Source organism: Thunnus albacares, chromosome 2 (assembly GCF_914725855.1).
Source record: "Thunnus albacares chromosome 2, fThuAlb1.1, whole genome shotgun sequence".
Lineage (NCBI taxonomy): Eukaryota > Metazoa > Chordata > Actinopteri > Scombriformes > Scombridae > Thunnus > Thunnus albacares.
This window is the reverse complement of record NC_058107.1, coordinates 35,251,500-35,268,421: the sequence shown is the minus strand read 5'-3', so window position 1 is coordinate 35,268,421 and position 16,922 is coordinate 35,251,500. Positions and strand designations below refer to the sequence as shown.

Below are 16,922 nucleotides of genomic sequence, written 5' to 3'. Positions count from 1 at the left end.
GAGGGTCAATAGCAGGATCTCATTAAAGTAGTCAGGTGTATGTTATATGGCTTGTTTTGTTTTGAGTCATTTTTTTAAGACAAAATGTCCAAATTCTCTGATTCCAGCTTCTCAAATGTGAATAATTTCTGTTTATTTAGACTTCTATGATACTAAACTGAAGACCTTTGGGTTGTGGACTGTTGTCTGGGACAAAACGGGGCATGTGAGGACGTCACGTTGGGCTTTTTGGAAGCAGCGATTGACATTTTTTAGCATTTTCTGATGGTCGGAAAAGTGAGAACAAAAAGTCTTTCTTCAAAAACACTTGAATGTTTTCTGCATTGAAAAGTCATGTTGAGGAATGAGAGATACATTTTTTTAAGATAAATTATTTGAAACAACAACAAATTTACAACATTTTGATAATTGATTTAACATTTATCAACCACTAAAAGCTAAATATTTGGTAGTTCTCAGCTTTTATATCTTTGTAAATTAAATATATATATTTTTTTGGACTGTTGGTCAGACGAAACTTCAGTCTTCAAATGTCATTTGAAGTGACCTCGGCCTCTGGAAACTTGTAATCTGCATTTTTTTAAAAAATATTTTCTGGCATTTTACAGATAAATTACAATTTCAATAAATCATTTGATTGTAAGAATAGTCAGAGGTCACAGCCCTACCCACCAGTGAATCATTGATATAGACTCTATTTGTAAACATGATACGTGACTATATTTGAAGGCACCATATTTCATCTGTCATGTAGTGTTTCTGTATTCACACTGTCCTACTGCTCATCACTGTCATGACATAAGCAAATGAAGAAAAGAGCCAAGATTTTTTATATAACACAAATATTCACATGTCCTTTAATGTGACTTCAGATTAAAATTTCTTAGATTTGATGCACCAACAGCTGGCTTAGCTCAGCATGGAAAGGTGTGTTCTTTATTCACTTTTACAAACCTCAAGCAGGCCCTATATGACAGCCTACGACTAGAATATACTGTGTGTGAGAGGTATGGATCTGTTTTTTTATGAAATTAAAGACGTCCAGCCATGTAGACTGAGCCAGTTCAGTCCTAAATCAAATCTGAGTCTCTCTCCAGGGGGGGAATGAAATAAGCCCTCAACTCCTTAGACGTTAAATGAATGAATCCCAGGTACGGGTCCCTGTTGGGGACAATCTGATGGGAGGAATTGCCGCTGCCACTCACGCTGCTGTCTGCTGTATAGCTCCCCTGGCTCGGACTTGTCAGAGCAAGAAGGGGGGGGTGGGGGCCTCCCTGGCTTCCATGCCCTGGCCGCTTTAAGAGGTCCGTGTTAACAGCGAACCCGGGGTCAATCCCATTCTGCTCATGGTCTATTCAGCAGGCAAACAGAACAAGGATTTGGAATAGAGTGCAACCTTCCTGATCCCCCCGAGACCAGGGCTGAAATGGACTCGCACTCCGAGGCCGTGGCGTGCAGCCGAGTCCGAGCCAAAGTCTCCTCCTATATACTGTTAGCCGCTGCGCTAATTTTACACAGAGCTCTACTCAGGAAGAGTTCCTGACATGAATGGCAGCCACAGAGCCATAACAGGAAACTTATTTCTGAGGCGACCCCATGCACACAGACTTTATTATTAACCCCGCTAACCTCCTTACCCAATTTAAGTCAAAGCGATCTAAATATTCCACATGATGTTCTTGTTTTACAAACAACAAATATACACATGCAGGTTATTAATATCATCTCAAAGACATGCATGCATTTCAAGGGTTTGGACAAGAATTTAATTTTTTTAGTCCATTTAAACCCAAGTAGGTAATTAGAAGGAAAGGTCTGCTGTTAATAACACACTTAAATGAAATTATTTTTATTTTCAACGAACTTCCAAGTGTCTGAGTTTTTGCTTTCCCTCCTGTAAGAGTCATAAAATGTCATAAATGTGCACTTAAATCCACTCGCACTTACAAGCTTGATGCACAAATGAACCTTTAACCAGCTATTTTGCAGGGAATTAAAGTTTCAAATTAAAAGTTCTTGTACTTTCTCTTGTAATTCAACAGTTTTTTTTCATGCTGTATTCATGTACTGTTCTTTTTTTAAATAACTTTTCTAAAAAAATCAATCTTTCCTGCTTTCACTTGAGTAGAGTTTTATACTCCAGGAAGGAATTACTGAATAGCCTGAAGTTCTGCCGTTCTGGTCCAATCAGAAAGATTTTCCATTTATAAGTTTTGCTTTGAACCTCAACTTTTAGAAAGCTGTCTGATGAAGAACAAATTGTCGCCAAAAGCGGAGAGCGTCGCTGAACTCGACCCTTTTAACGGTGACCATATGGAAGATACTTTTGTATTATATAGTTCAGAAAAGGCCGGAGGACGAGGGAGGAGGAGGGGGGATGGGGGGCAGGTGTCTCTGACCTGTTTTATGCAAACTGGGAGACTGAGAGGAATCGTGATACTCGGCGTGACAAACTGATCTCACTCTTCCGTGTGAATTGCTCTTTGCAAAGCAGAACATATTACCTGAGAGATAGTCTCTCCGTGTAATAGCTCGGATGCACCGATAGATGCAATTCTGAGTGTCTTGTTGCAGTGAATCTTCTTTTGTACTTTTCCTGGATTGCTTTTTTCTTGAATTGCCACATCCTGTTTGGAATTTAAAAAAAAAAAAATGCAAAGACAGAAAAGTAAATGGAAGACCCTGAATGTTTGTAGAAAACATAAAAGTGTTGCCCTTCACTTTCTCAAATGTTGTCCTTGTTGGTCACAAACAGCTAATGGATGTTTTGAGCTTCTGCACATAAATTCAGTATCATAGACATCCTCATAGGCGCCTGAGCAAATGGAGCAAATGCATCCTTATTATTCAGTTAGGAGGAGCAAAGTTATGGTTTTGTTCCCCCACTTTTTGTCTTTTTTAAAAATAACCAGGTGATTATATTTAAGCAGCTTATATCAATGATCATTTTTCTATTTTCAGCAACTGACAAAAGCAAGTTATAAAAAAAATCTCACCCTCATGAGACGAACAGAGCCCCAAAGTGTCTGAATTAACAAATATTCAGCAGTGGAGAGTATCTCATTTAGACGTCTGCAGAATACTTTGCTTTAGTTTCAGTTTTAGTCAGTTTTAGACTTTGGATGGAGTTATATTTAAATATGATGATGCATCACTCCGTGTAATGATCTCTCATCTGGCTGCTCTGCGCTTTGCTTTCATTATTATGATTATTCTCTCATACAGGCTAAATGAGAGCTGCAAGTTTACTCTAAGAGGAACTGAGGTCTAGTCCTTGAAAATGACCATCTTCTGAGTTGTGCATTAAAATAGTTCTTGATTTGAGATAATATAGTATAGTATAATATAGCATAATCTGCTTTTGAGGTTATGATTATTTATTCCTGTATAACATCACAACTACATCAGCTAGTGGTGCTAATAGCTCCCAGTAGAACCAGTGTGTGGGATTGGAGTTAGATAGATGTTGTGAGTCCATATTATTTATGCTTTGTTGCAGTTGTCAGACTTTGAAGATGCCTTGTGAGAATTGAGAATAGCAACCTTCACGTTTAACCTGGTTTAACTTGGTTTAATTATCCAAATCATATGGTGATGTGTTGTACTTATTTCATTTATATAAACTGTTTGTCCTTGTTTAACCTTGAAGATGGCCTAGTAGCCTTCAACCTACTAACATTTAAGACTACATAATGTTTTTGTTAATATAATTTAAAAAATTATAAATATGAAACAGCCATTCTTCTAATAATCATTTTCTGTCCTGATCCACCCAATTATAAACTGTTCTGTTGCATATTCCTGGTTTTCATATCACCTTCAATCTGACTAATCTAGACTGGTTTCTTGACTTAATCCAAGAGGTTAATGGTGTAGAAATGCAGAAAAATTTTGTGGGGAAGGAACCCCTAGACCCCCCCCACACAAATCATGTATCTTTTCAAGTTGGCTCCCCGATTTTACTACATAACCAGGCTCCTATGAGCATCCTCACTATAGGTGAGACAGCAGCCACCACAGTCTTCTGCACCTTTTTGACTTTGTGTGCATTTACATTTAGGTTGACATACCTAAATGCAGCTTTAAAGAGGCTTTTTAAATCCAGTTTTAATGTCTATGAGGCTCATTGATTGACACTTTACCACCTAATATTGTTTGGTTTCTATAATCTATAGTTCTGCAGAGACCTCAAATTAAACTGGTTCATTACAATGATAAAAGCATTATTTCATGATCCTCTACATTGATTGGTCGGCTCTGCCCCAACCATTTACATACATATCTAAAAAATGTGTCTAACAATATAAACCCGATTAAGACGCCAAATTAGAAAAGTTACATACATCATTTTTTCTGCGTTTGTTTGAAAAGTGCAAAATCATCATGTACAAAGTTTGGTGAAACATTTCAATAAGCACTTTAGTTTTCATGTCTGGGAAACACAACATCAGCATCGTGTTTGTATTATAAAGGCTCAAAACTTTTGGCTCGGTAGTGAGCAGCCGTGTGAATATCTTCATAAACTCATTATTACATTTTGAAATTAATACATAAGGCTTGCAGAATATTTCAATTTGTTTTGTCATTTGTAATTATTCAGGTATAAAAAAAAAAGATACGGTGTCTTGGCTTATTAAATGTCAGCCTTTGAAAACAATATATAGCTTCAATAAAGTGTTGCAACAAACGCCTTGTTCATATTAAATTAAAAGGGGGAAAGTCAAAATATAAAGATATTAATATGCATCTTCTGCATCATCTGTTTGTGTTTGACAGAGTTAATACTTATTATCATATATCTTAGCTTGTGTATATCTGTGTTAGACGGTTTCTATCATGAAAAAAAAGCTGCAGCGCTCGGTAGCAACCCACATTCTCCCCGCTAGCTCTCCCTCCTGAGCTGAAACATTAACGTTGTGTGCAGAGATTGCCCGTGAAACGTTTGCCCTTACATAAATCATGTTACACATCTGGCCCCAGCTGTGCAGCGATGCATACCCGCAAACTTGCAATTAAAACACATGTACGTATACACATAAATAGCTCATACCACCCTATAGAGATCATATCAACTCTCATGTTTCTCTCCAGGAGTGCTATTCCTCTCAGCTGGCTGCTTTCGCTAATTAAATTTTCATTCTGCGGTCTCTGTCTGTGTCTTTCAACATGACCTATAGCTACTCCCACGTTTTACTGCATGCTTACTGCTCGACTTTCCTCTGCACTTCAACTCAGTTACCAAGTAGAGTTGTTTTAAAGAATTATGTTTGGCTCTCATTTTTCACAGAAAATTAAAAGTAATGGTTTACTACCGGCGCAGAGATTGTAGCAGCCCGTTTATTACATCAAATCCTTAAAGTCCCCCCCTCCCTTATGGCATTTTGCAGTGCACCAATAGACAATGTGCAGGATTAGGCACATCTAAGGACATCTCATGATAGATCCAGCCAGGAGAATTTAAAAAAAATAAAGGTTTCTGTAAGGCCTACTGCTGTGTACCCTCTTATACCTTCCAACGTCAGCATATAAGCAACCATTTAGGGGTCCGGTTGTTACCTGAGGCTCAGGTTTCTTGTCCATTAAGATGCCCGCTTTAGTTACCGTCTCAAATGGAGCAAAGCCTCCACATGTGACAGTCACCACCCATTACGAAGTGTCCACTCCATAGGCACAGCTGCCCGTGGACATTCCCCGTCATGAGAGGATTATTAATCATCCGGCTAAATCCGATTTATGGACTGTAAAATGATATACGTATCTGAGCATATGCAGGCACTGGAATATTGATTTAGCTTTGGCTTTAAGCTAGCCATAAGACATTGTCAGCTCGGTGTTATGAGCTATTGAAAAATAGCAGGCATGCTAAAGGGCGCAACCAAACTACAAGCAGCCTTTCTGCCTTTTTTTTTTTTTTTTTTGTCCTATTTCATTGTCTCGTTGGCCATGGTGCTCAAGACTTTTAATCAACACCAAAGCAGTTTCACTCCACCTGCAGCAGAAATCCTTCCAGTGTTTTACAGCTTTAAGTATAGAGGATAATAAGAGTTCAAAGTGTGAAATGGTTTTCTTATGGTGGTGCTCACATTTTGTAAACTAGAGCAGTAAAACCTTACTCGGCTATCGTGGACCTCAAAGTGCCTGTAACACAATCTGGTGCAATAAGTAGAAAGAGTTCAAATCCTCCAGACTATGATACTGAATGACATAATCCATTGTTTCTTAAATTCAGTTTTTCTATTTCATACCTCTGCTCTATATCTACAATGCAGAATTACTACATTTGGTTTCAGGGGGAAATTTAAATCATTGTTTTGTGTGAATGTAGAAGATTCAAGCTTCTAGTTACTACATATTAACTGCAAAAAAAGTGACAGTCTTTCAGGCAGGTATACAGTCAAAATATCTTTTTTTATCATTCACATGAATATGCACAAAGAGTCCGACATATGTTTACTGTACATTTGCCTGTTGTCAACATGAAGATGACACGTCGGTGTGTTGAGATATGATAATGAGCCGTAAGAGAGTGATTTTATTTATTTATTTCCGGCAGCGATGAATCATGTGTGCCCTCAGTAATGTTTCATGTCTGTTTTCTGCTTTGTCTTGACAGAACAACACATCATGGAGCCCGCAGTCGTGTCAGGAGTGTAGCTGCTACAGCGACGTGGCCATCTGCAGGCCCACCCACTGCCCCAACCCCCAGTGTGACTTCCAGAGGGTAAGACAGTGAACAGGAGGGTGCCTTTCATTCTTGGATATGAGACTACAGGTCATATCCAATGTAATAAAAAAAAGGTTTTTTTAAAGAATATATGGCTCTAAGCCAAAAACATGCAGTTTTTTTGAAAAAAAAGACATGTTAGATAAGGTTTCCAACAAGCTAAAATTGCACAAAAAAGGCAAAAAAGGACATTTGGTTAGAGTATAAGTTGTTTTTTTATAACATGATGTTTCATGATGTTGAAAGGTAACATTAAGCAGTTCAGCTAATTAGCTTAGCTGGTGGCTAAAACTTCTTTTTTAGCTTAATGCCAAATGTCAGTTAGGCTAACTTAGCTACACTGACGTGAGTCAATTTATTTTTAAAAAGTTAGCTTTAGTATCAGGCCATTAAGCTTCCAACTTTCTTACTTCTTGCTGTTTGTAACAAACAGTTTATTGATTTCATGATGTTGAAAGACATGTACGCAAGCTAGCTTGTTAAGGTAGCAATACAGTGTAGTATGGCTATCTTAAGGTAAAATGTCAGTTAGGCTAACTTAGCTACACTCCTGTGAGTCGATTTATTTTCAAAAGTTAGCTTTAGTATCAGGCCATTAAGCTCCCAACTTTCTTACCTCGTGCTGTTTGTAACAAAGAGTTTGTTGATTTTATGATGTTGAAAGACATGTACGCTAGCTAGCTTGTCAAGGTAGCAACACAGTGTAGTATGGCTATCTTAAGGTAAAATGTCAGTTAGGCTAACTTAGCTACACTCATGTGAGTCAATTTATTTTTAAAAGTTAGCTTTAGTATCAGAATATTAACTTCTAACTTTCTGACCTCTTGCTGTTTGTAACAAACAGTTTGTTGATTTCATAATGTTGAAAGACGTGTACGCTAGCTAGCTTGTCAAGATAGCAAAAACGTTAGTTAGCTTAGTTGCCTAACTGATTTTAAAGGAATTAGTGTCTAGTAGCTAACTTAGTTAACATAGTTGACTTTATTCAGTTTGTAAAAGAGCACTATTCTATGGAGCACTATCCATAGAAATGGATTTTGGAGGCAGGTTTTGTGTTAACTAGTTAACTAGCTTAAAGGACGGGTTCACAATTTTTCAGATCTGCCTTAAAACAACATTCAGGAGCCTAAATGAACACTAAAACATGTTTTTGTTGCTGTAATCATTCCTCCTGTTTATACTGACCATTAGAAGATCCCTTCATACCTGAGTGTTGTTTTAAGACTTGCAACAAATAACGTTAACTCAATTGCTAATGCAGTTAATAATTAAACTGAAAACTCCATTATCTTACTTTCACTCAATGAAACTGTCTAACAAACAGCACAGACTGAACAGCCAAAAAAATATCAATATTTAAAGAGCTTTGTCTGTGTGAAGTAACATGGAGAAAATGTAGAAATCAGCGTAAAAAGTTCAAAAGCAGGCAAGTCAAAGAGAAGCACCGAGGTTTAAGTCGAACAATCAGAATATTTCTTCTTCCTAAGCAACTCAGCTTTTGTGAAAAAACTTTCAGAATTAAACTTTCTTTTGGTTGAAAGTGTTTCGAATTGCACAAAAAAAGGATGAGAGCCTTTGTAAAAAATGTATTTACGTCTCTTTATACCCGTGACTTATGTGTTTCTTTGTGGTTTAAAGACGAAGACTCCGTGTCATTTTCAATATTTAGATGTTGTGAAGGACATTTTTTTTCAGCTACTGAATGAGTGAGGATTATGATATATTTTATCAAAATCAACATAGCCACAGGGCAGCAACCAGAATCATCTCAGTAAAAGTGAATAAAATGTAAGACCTTGAATGTGCAGAATCCTTGTTTAGTGATATTTTAATCTCCCTCTCTCAGTTTCACCTTGAAGTGCAGAACCTCTTTTAAGGGCCCGTTTAATCACTGGTCTTTGTAAGTCGTCCTTACAACAAGACTCAGTGAACTGACAGACTATTGGACAGTGAAGTGTGTTGATTGGACCACTCTATTTACCACAGTGACAACTGTTTGGATACTGTTAGTTCCAGCTTACCCCCCCTTTTTTTTTTTTTTTGGTTCATTTGAATTCACAAAGCTCTTCAAAGCTTTTTTTTTTTATTCTATCTATCCACCGGATCCTCCCCATGCTTTTTCATAAATGTGATTTAAACGTCAAGCCTGTGGTGACGGCATCAAATCCAATCCCAACTCTTGAGCTAAAGCAACAATCAATGTCTAATGCATTCGTGCTCTGCTGGCTACCGATCCGATGTTAATTAAAAATTAGTCATCATGCTCACCAAGCCTTGTGCACCTTCCATTTAAAAAGCTCTTAAAATGTGATTCCCTCTCACCTACACTGTGATAAAAAGTATTAGGGTTTTCATCATCTGCATGTCTCTGATTATAGGGCTTTTTTTCTTTTTTTAAACATCCACTGCCATTATCTGCGAGCATTTTCCTCCCGTATCGACTTTTTTTTCTTTAAAAATCCATCTCTGAATTTGAGAGGCGTATGTTAATATTTCTGCAGTCGTACATGCACTCTCTGGATTAATCATCTACCACAGATGTGTGTGTGTATGTGTGTCTGGATAGGATGACTCATATCTGGGTTTGTTGTTTAAAAAACAGCATAATTGACTGATAGAGCACTATTATGCACCATTATGTTATATGACGCTACGCAGATGTTAGAGACATGAAATAAACTGAATATTTCAGCATTGTCCTTCCAAAATTTGAGACTTCAAATGTTATTTTTTTCATTTTTTTCATGAGTTTTACACTTTTTACCTTGTATTTTGTAATTTACACTTAAATAGAAATTTTAATTCTGTTCGATTATGTTGTAAAAACACATTTTACACATTTTTACCAATACATCTATTGTGTCTGTACATATATATTAGAGTAATATAAGAACAGAAACAATATATAGGCCTGTATATGTTATAGTATGACAATAATACTATAAAACTGTGCAGAAATATGCATTTTTGTTATAATATGACAACGTTATGCAGGCGTAGGAACATTTTTAAACAGAGTAGATGTCATTTCCTGTATTCTGGTGCCTTTTAACAGGCGGCTTGATACTTTTATCTGGTTATACTGGCGTGAGGAAAAGTTATGGGTACATTTTTATAATTTCATCCGGGGGAGTTGTCGGGCCCCCCGGATCACAACTTTGAAAGATATTAAAAAGTACAGAGATTGATTCGATGACTGATTCAGAGCCGCCTTTTAATAATAAGCGCTCATTGTTTATTTAAACTTGAGGATCTTTTTTATGCTTGCATGCAACCCGCAATTTCTGCTAAATGAATTAATTAAATGTTATCAGGAGAAACAACTGTAGTGTCTCCGTGTGCACGATTCTCCAATAAACTACATTCATCTCTCAATCATTTCTGCTACTCTGAAGCATCACAGGATGAAGCCCGTGTGTCTCAGGGCTGGATTATGTTGTTAGCCGGTTATCTCGGTGGCTTTGTCTTTTGTTTACACACACACATTTTTTTTTTTACACACACTGCTACCGAGAAGCACTCCACATTTCACGTTTCACATGACAAAAGGCATCAATATAACAAGCTATCCTGACACCTGATAACCTTTCATGAAAAGCAATAGTCTTGAATTCATAACTGTCGCAGGTTTGAGGAGTGTGTGTGTGTAGGAGCAAATCTATCAAGTTAGCTGGATAACATCATAATAGCTTTGTGGCACAGGCTCATGATATATATATACCTGTTGGCTAAAAATACATAGTAGCTAACATTTCAAATAGCAAATAACTTAAAATCCAACACATAAAACTCAAAAATCTCATGAACTATTGAAATGAATGTGACACCATGAATCACCAACAATGACTTTGACTGTTTTTTATTTAATACATTTCATAACCTCACACCATTATCAGGTGCCCCAGTAATGTAATGGTGGCACTGCAGTAACAGTTAAAAGAAAATAAAAGCTTACAGCTACAGCTGCCTCGATTCCTCCTCCATTGTTTTCTCCATTAGTCTCCTTCGTCTCCATTTGTTTCTTTGCTTATTTCATTTGTTCCTCCATTTCTCTCTCTCTCCTTCTTCTTTTAGTCTCATTCGCCTTCTTACTTTCCTCTTTTCCTGCCATGTTTCCCTTCTTCCTACTTAGTGACACCTGTGCAATATAACAACAGATAAACTGTATGGTTACTGTTTTGCAAAGCATAGAAATATGGACCATGAATATAACGTGTGGTTCAAACTATGTGCTATGAATAGTCCCCAGGATGACCAAACCAATAACTAATGAAGACGACAGTGTTACTGCAAGATATTTTATTGACTGTTCAAAGACTACATAGTTAGTGTAGATACTGTAAACGTGCACAGAATGGTTAAATCTGTTACCTGCATGAGTAATGAATGAACTCTGTTTATGAGCCATCCATCTTTATTTGCAGCAATAAAACCTCAAATTGGATCACATTCTTGTACCGCGGCCACGTTTTTGGTGATTAAATTTTAGGCAGCAGAGAGAAAAAGCTAGAGGGACTGAAACAAATTTTTTTTTTTTTTAAAGAAAAATGAAAAGCTCTACAGAAGAGACATGTAAATAAATATATGTAAAACAGTGAGGTTTAGAATATCTGTGTTTAATTTATGAACACAAAGTGGCTGTTAGAGGAGATACAGTTTCTAGATGCTGACAGGATTCAGCATCATTTCGGCTAGTGGTCTTATTTCATTTTGTGTGCTCCGGGGTTTAGTAATGATAGCAATAAGCTGAAAGTACAATATAAACCTTCAGTCTATTTATTCAAGGTGAACTACTACCTGCTGCATAGCTCAATTTCCATCTATTCCATCCTTCTGCTCGTGAATCGGTGCATGTCTGTTTGTTTTTTTTCTCTTTTTCAATTGACACAAGACATTTTCTGAAGCTCCTCGGGGGTTGTTTTGTCCCACCTTACACAGATTGTATTCCTTCCCCTCCTCCTCCTCCTCCTCTTCCTCCTTCTTCCATTTCATATCATTTGCAAATAAACAACATCTAAAGTATTCACCGGCTCAGCGTCCGGCCTTCCTTCCCGCACTTCCTGTCCGCTTCCCGCCGCACATTCAGCCTCTTTTTAGGGCGTGTAGGCAGCGCAGCTAAAGGACTGCGTCGTGAATCTATATTATAACACATCCGGCTCGCTCGCTCTGTATTCTACATGTTGCGCACGCCTGAAAGAGTCTTTTCCATATTGTCGGTCCTGTGGTTTTATTTGTGTTGGCGTCTCGGGTTATTTACATGAAAATGGACAGATAATAATTGACAAGTTTTGTATTCATGCTGGTAAAATTGTGTGTGTGTGTGTGTATTTCGGTGTGTGTATTCATGTGTGCGTGTTTTCTTTTCTAAAGGGCGAGCGTCTGAGGATCCCTGCTAACAAGTGCTGTCCGGAGTGCCTCTCCTTGTCCCAGGGCTCCTGCCAATACGAAGGAGTCATTTATGGAGTAAGTGGAAGTGACAGAGGAAGGAGAGAAGACTCTTCTTCTTCACATTCTTTCCCTTTTTCTCTTCTCCTGATCATCCATCCCTTCAACCAAATATTAATAATATGCACAGACAAAGATGCAACCTGATCAATTCAAAGATATTTGAATATATCCCCTATTTACACATGCAATCTGTATCTGAATAATGACATCTGATCACTGGCCTTTGCATTTACACCTGGTATTAACAATCATTCTTGTCATATCACTGTGAGTGGAGCTAAATATGCAAATTAGATAAGTGGAGCTGGCAAACTTGGTGCGTCCAAGGTCAATAGAAGCAATCCACTTATTTTTTCTTTGCAGAGGAAGAGCTTATCTGTAGCTTTTTGACAGTTTTTGGAAGATAAAGTCAAGTGATCTTTTAACTTGATGGTGAATTTTGTTTTTTCTTAAGAATGTGGTCAAACTGTACAGATGCCATTTACACCTGATTCAGATCCGATTACAATCTGATCCGATCACCTCCAGATGTTGTCTGGTTGATCCAGTTGCCATGTGCTCTATATACATTTACATTTCTCAATGACATGTGCTCATCCTTATCCTGATAAGATATGCAGATACAGATGTTAATGAAAATGGTGTTTAATGTGAGGAGAATGTTTTTTAACCCTCCTGTTGTCCTCGGGTCAATTTTGACCCGGGAAGGACAACAGGTGTCATTACTGTCAACACTATCCTGACTAAGAAATTATGAATTATTTTAAGTATAGTTGAGATCAGAGCAAAATATGTTGATGTTGATGTAAAAGTTTAGTCGGGATACTGTTTTAAAACCATTTCAATTCTTTTGGTGACAGTACATAATGACACCTGTTGTCCTCCCGGGTCAAAATTGACCCGGTGTGTAGCCCCCCAGGTAGTGACCAGGTTACATCGCTGTCTCTGTCTCTCTCCTCTGCTCTCTGTCTCTGTGTCATGAATGTATGAAGAGCTGCAGAGAGGCCACAGCGTATTCACACAAAATCTGTCAATGCAGCACCTTCCTGCAGTATTGCGGGGGGGCGTGGGCGTGTTTATTTGTGCTTTAGAACCACCATGAATCAATCAGAAAATAATGTTTTATTTATCTGATTCACGGCTTTGTTCTCGCACTGCTCTCTCTCTCTCTCTCTCTCTCTCTCTCTGTCTCTCTGTCCCTCGCTCCGGTCGAGCCGGGGGAGGAGGGTTGCGAACTTTGAACGCTGCGTTTACAAATGCCGACCGACAAACCCTGCATAGTATATCTTTAAAGGGATTCATGTGTCAAATTTGATCACTGCTGAAAAACTGTTTTCAAGAGACCTGCCCCCCCCTCCTCCCCCTTTATCCCCGCCTCTGTCCCACTAAAGCAACAATTGCTGTCTTGTTCATCTTCTATCGGGTGGCCTCCGGCTTAACAAGCTGGACTTTTTGGCATCCATTTTGGATACAGTACAGGACATGTTGTCCTAAAAGGGAACATCTTTTTGTCTCGGCCAATTTTGGAGATTCCATTTGTGTTGCCTCCCCGGTGAAGTGGCACTTTACATGGAACTGAACTACCAGGAGAAGAGGTTTGGAGAGGAGTCGTGACCTTTCGAGGGCTTTACTGCATCTCTACTAAAAAATCGTGTCTGCTGAAAGTCTTGTTTTTCCTCTTTTTGCACATCACAAAGGACTGGCAAGGTCTTATTGTGTGTTCAGCCAATATGTTTTTGAAAGACGTCCAACAACAGCAATATTTGGGGGTTTTGAATCTACCAGTCTTCAATATCTATTATCTATTTTTTTCTTTAAAGATCTAACTGTAACCAGAGACTCGCTCATCAGCACCCTGGACAGCTCTTGCGACCCACAACTTTTAATTTAGCATATATAGATTGTGAAGAAATACGCAGTACAGTACTATCTGTATGCCAAAACCATAAAAGGTGTAATTGTTTCCCACAAAAAAAATCTATGCTATTCAGGGTGAAAAAGCATTTAAATCAATTTTCCATTAAAAGTCATACTAATGATATATCTCATGCAGGGTGTGAAGAGGGTTTATTGCAGGTTTCACAGCCTGACACCTCGGAAAAGGGAAGTGAATGAATTCTCACCTTCACCACTTTGACTGCAGGCGACGCTGACACGCTGACATCTCATTTAGAGTGAAAGAACAAATCTGAACTTTTACTGCATATCCGCATGTAGATTTATAAGATACATTATATATATCTATGTTTAATTAATACCCCAGAGAGGGTTGCATAAGCATGGATTCATCTATGTCTGTCAATCACGGTATAGAAAATCCTCATGGTTTTATATATACATGACGGCCTTAAGCATTTTCTTAACACTAGTACACACATACAGTATGACTCAGAACGACGGAGAGCTTCCTGTTGGCCTTGAGCTGGTATCGCAGTTGAAAACCATCTTTAGGTGGCCGGGTCACTCTGCTAAAAGGGGTTTTCGTGCAATATTAAATATGAGCACATAAGTTTGAAAATGTCAAGGCAATGCCCTCTAACAGTGCACCTTTCTTATTCATATTAAAACACATCCTTTTATTTTAACGCCTCAGCAAGGCAATGACAGCCGTGGCCAGAAGCATTATGTTTTTCTGTCCATTCATCCGCTCATGTGTCGCAGAAACACCTTCAAGTTTGGCACAAACATCCACTTAGACTCAAGGATGAACAGGTTAGAGTTTGGTGTTCAAAGGTCAAGGTCACTGTGACCTCACAACACACGTTTTTGGACCATAACTCGAAGTGAAGACAGCTTGTTTCTCACTGGGAATTATTCACTGGAACCAGACATGTCAATATAGTGATAACTTAATACCTTTTATTAAATTCCGTCACTATAAATATTATGAGTCTGGACAGACCTGGATGTAAACTGCAACATGACTTGTTTGGCGGAGGTATAGAACTGCAAGGCGGTATTTTCTAATTTAATCTGTTTTCACTTCTTTCTTCCCGTGATCTCTTTCTGACACATCTTTCCTCCACCTTCTATCCCCCTCTGTGACTCTGTTCTCTCGTCTGCCACTCAGGCTTAGGCTTACTAAAGTTGTCTCGTCCCCAGAGAGCAAAACAGCTTCCCTCGTCCCGCTGTCTCTCTTCTTCTTCTTCTTCTTCTTCCTCTCTTACCCCCCCCCCCCCCTCTGGTTGTGTTTCTGTGTATAAATGTCTTTCTCTCTCTCTGTGTTTGTCCTTGTTCCCGCAGCATGACAGCCAATGGAGTCCTTTACCCTGTTCGGTGTGTACTTGCTCCGGAGGGAGCGTATCCTGCACCACACCATCCTGCCCCCCTCTCAGCTGTCCTGTAGATCAGAGCCCATTCACCCCAGCCGGAGAGTGTTGCCCCAAGTGTGGCCGTAACGGAGGTAACACCTGCTCACACAGCTCTTTATTTCTTTTAAAAGACTACAAAACCCTTATATTTATATTATATTGTATATCAGGATAGTTTCACAGTTTTTCAAGTCTGTCTTAAAGGTGCAGTGTGTAGAATTTAGTGGCATCTAGACTTGGCAGAAATGGAATATAACATTCATAAGTGTGTTTTAATTAGTGTATAACCACCTGAAAATAAGAATTGTTGCATTTTCGTTAGCTTAGAATGAGCCCTTTATATCCGCATAGGGAGTGGGTCCCCTTCAGTGGAGCCCGCCATGTTTCTACAGTAGCCCAGAAGAGACAAACCAAACACTGACTCTGTTTGTCTGACCATTTTTTGCAAGTTTTGCAGCCACCGTAGTTTCTCCAACATGCTAGGAAGGGGAGGGGAGGGGTATACAGTTGGTTACGATGTACGACCTTACTGCTAGATGCCACTAAATCTTACATATTGGTCCTTTAAAACAACAGTCAGGTACCCAAATGAACACTGACACGCGTTTTTCTTGCTTGAATTATTCCTCCTGTTCATACTGACCATTAGAAGATCCCTTCATGATGCACTTACAATGTAGGTGATGGGGGAAGAAAATCCACAGTCCTCCTTTTGTACAAAAATGTATTTAAATGTTTATTTGAAGCTTATATGTGGGTTTGGTCGTCCAATTTAGTCAAGTAAATTGTTGTTTGTTGTCAAAGTCCTTCTACTGCAGCTGAGCAGGAAAACTGTCCGTCGAGGCATAAAGAAGGATTTTTCTTTTTGCTTGTGGGATTGTCAGACTTTAAAGCTTTGAGAGTCGGCTACCATGCATACATTACATCAGCCATGTTTCTTTTTTTTTTATTCATTGTCTTTGGTCCTTGAATCCACAAACACTTGAAGTTCACAACAGTACAACCACGCTGAACTGTGATGGATTATCCAAGTTTCACATACGCACAGTACAAAACGACTGAAACCGACGACCGGCTGGAAACAAGACAACTCCGCTCGCAGGAAGTAAAAAGACACACGATTCGTCAGCGACGCTCTGCTTCTCCATCATATGAATATCACAGCACATTTAGACGGGGGAAGACCTCAGGCTGCTACAACACTTCACTTCAGTTATATTCTGCTGCCTTTCTCAAGGGTCGCCTGACTGACTGTAGCTGGAGTTACTACTCTGTTAATGACGGTTGAAGGAAGACGTGCATGTGAACACAAATCTCACACACACAACACACAATATATAGTGAAAAATGCATGAAAATCTCTATGAAACAGTGACACACAAAAGATACACATGTACGCTAAACAGCATAACCTTTCTCAGTGCAGGAAAACACACACA

General features: G+C 38.7%; 1 protein-coding gene across 2 annotated transcripts in view; it reads left to right on the top strand.

Moving 5' to 3' along the window:
- Window positions 1–16,922, top strand: part of fras1 (Fraser extracellular matrix complex subunit 1) — a 298,584-nt gene that overhangs the window by 84,926 nt on the left and 196,736 nt on the right. For both annotated transcript variants that reach the window (XM_044332436.1, XM_044332428.1), the window contains exons 3-5: window positions 6,614–6,721; window positions 12,095–12,187; window positions 15,416–15,575. In XM_044332436.1, coding sequence (XP_044188371.1) covers window positions 6,614–6,721; window positions 12,095–12,187; window positions 15,416–15,575 — 361 coding nt within the window. The remainder of the gene's footprint in view (window positions 1–6,613; window positions 6,722–12,094; window positions 12,188–15,415; window positions 15,576–16,922) is intronic.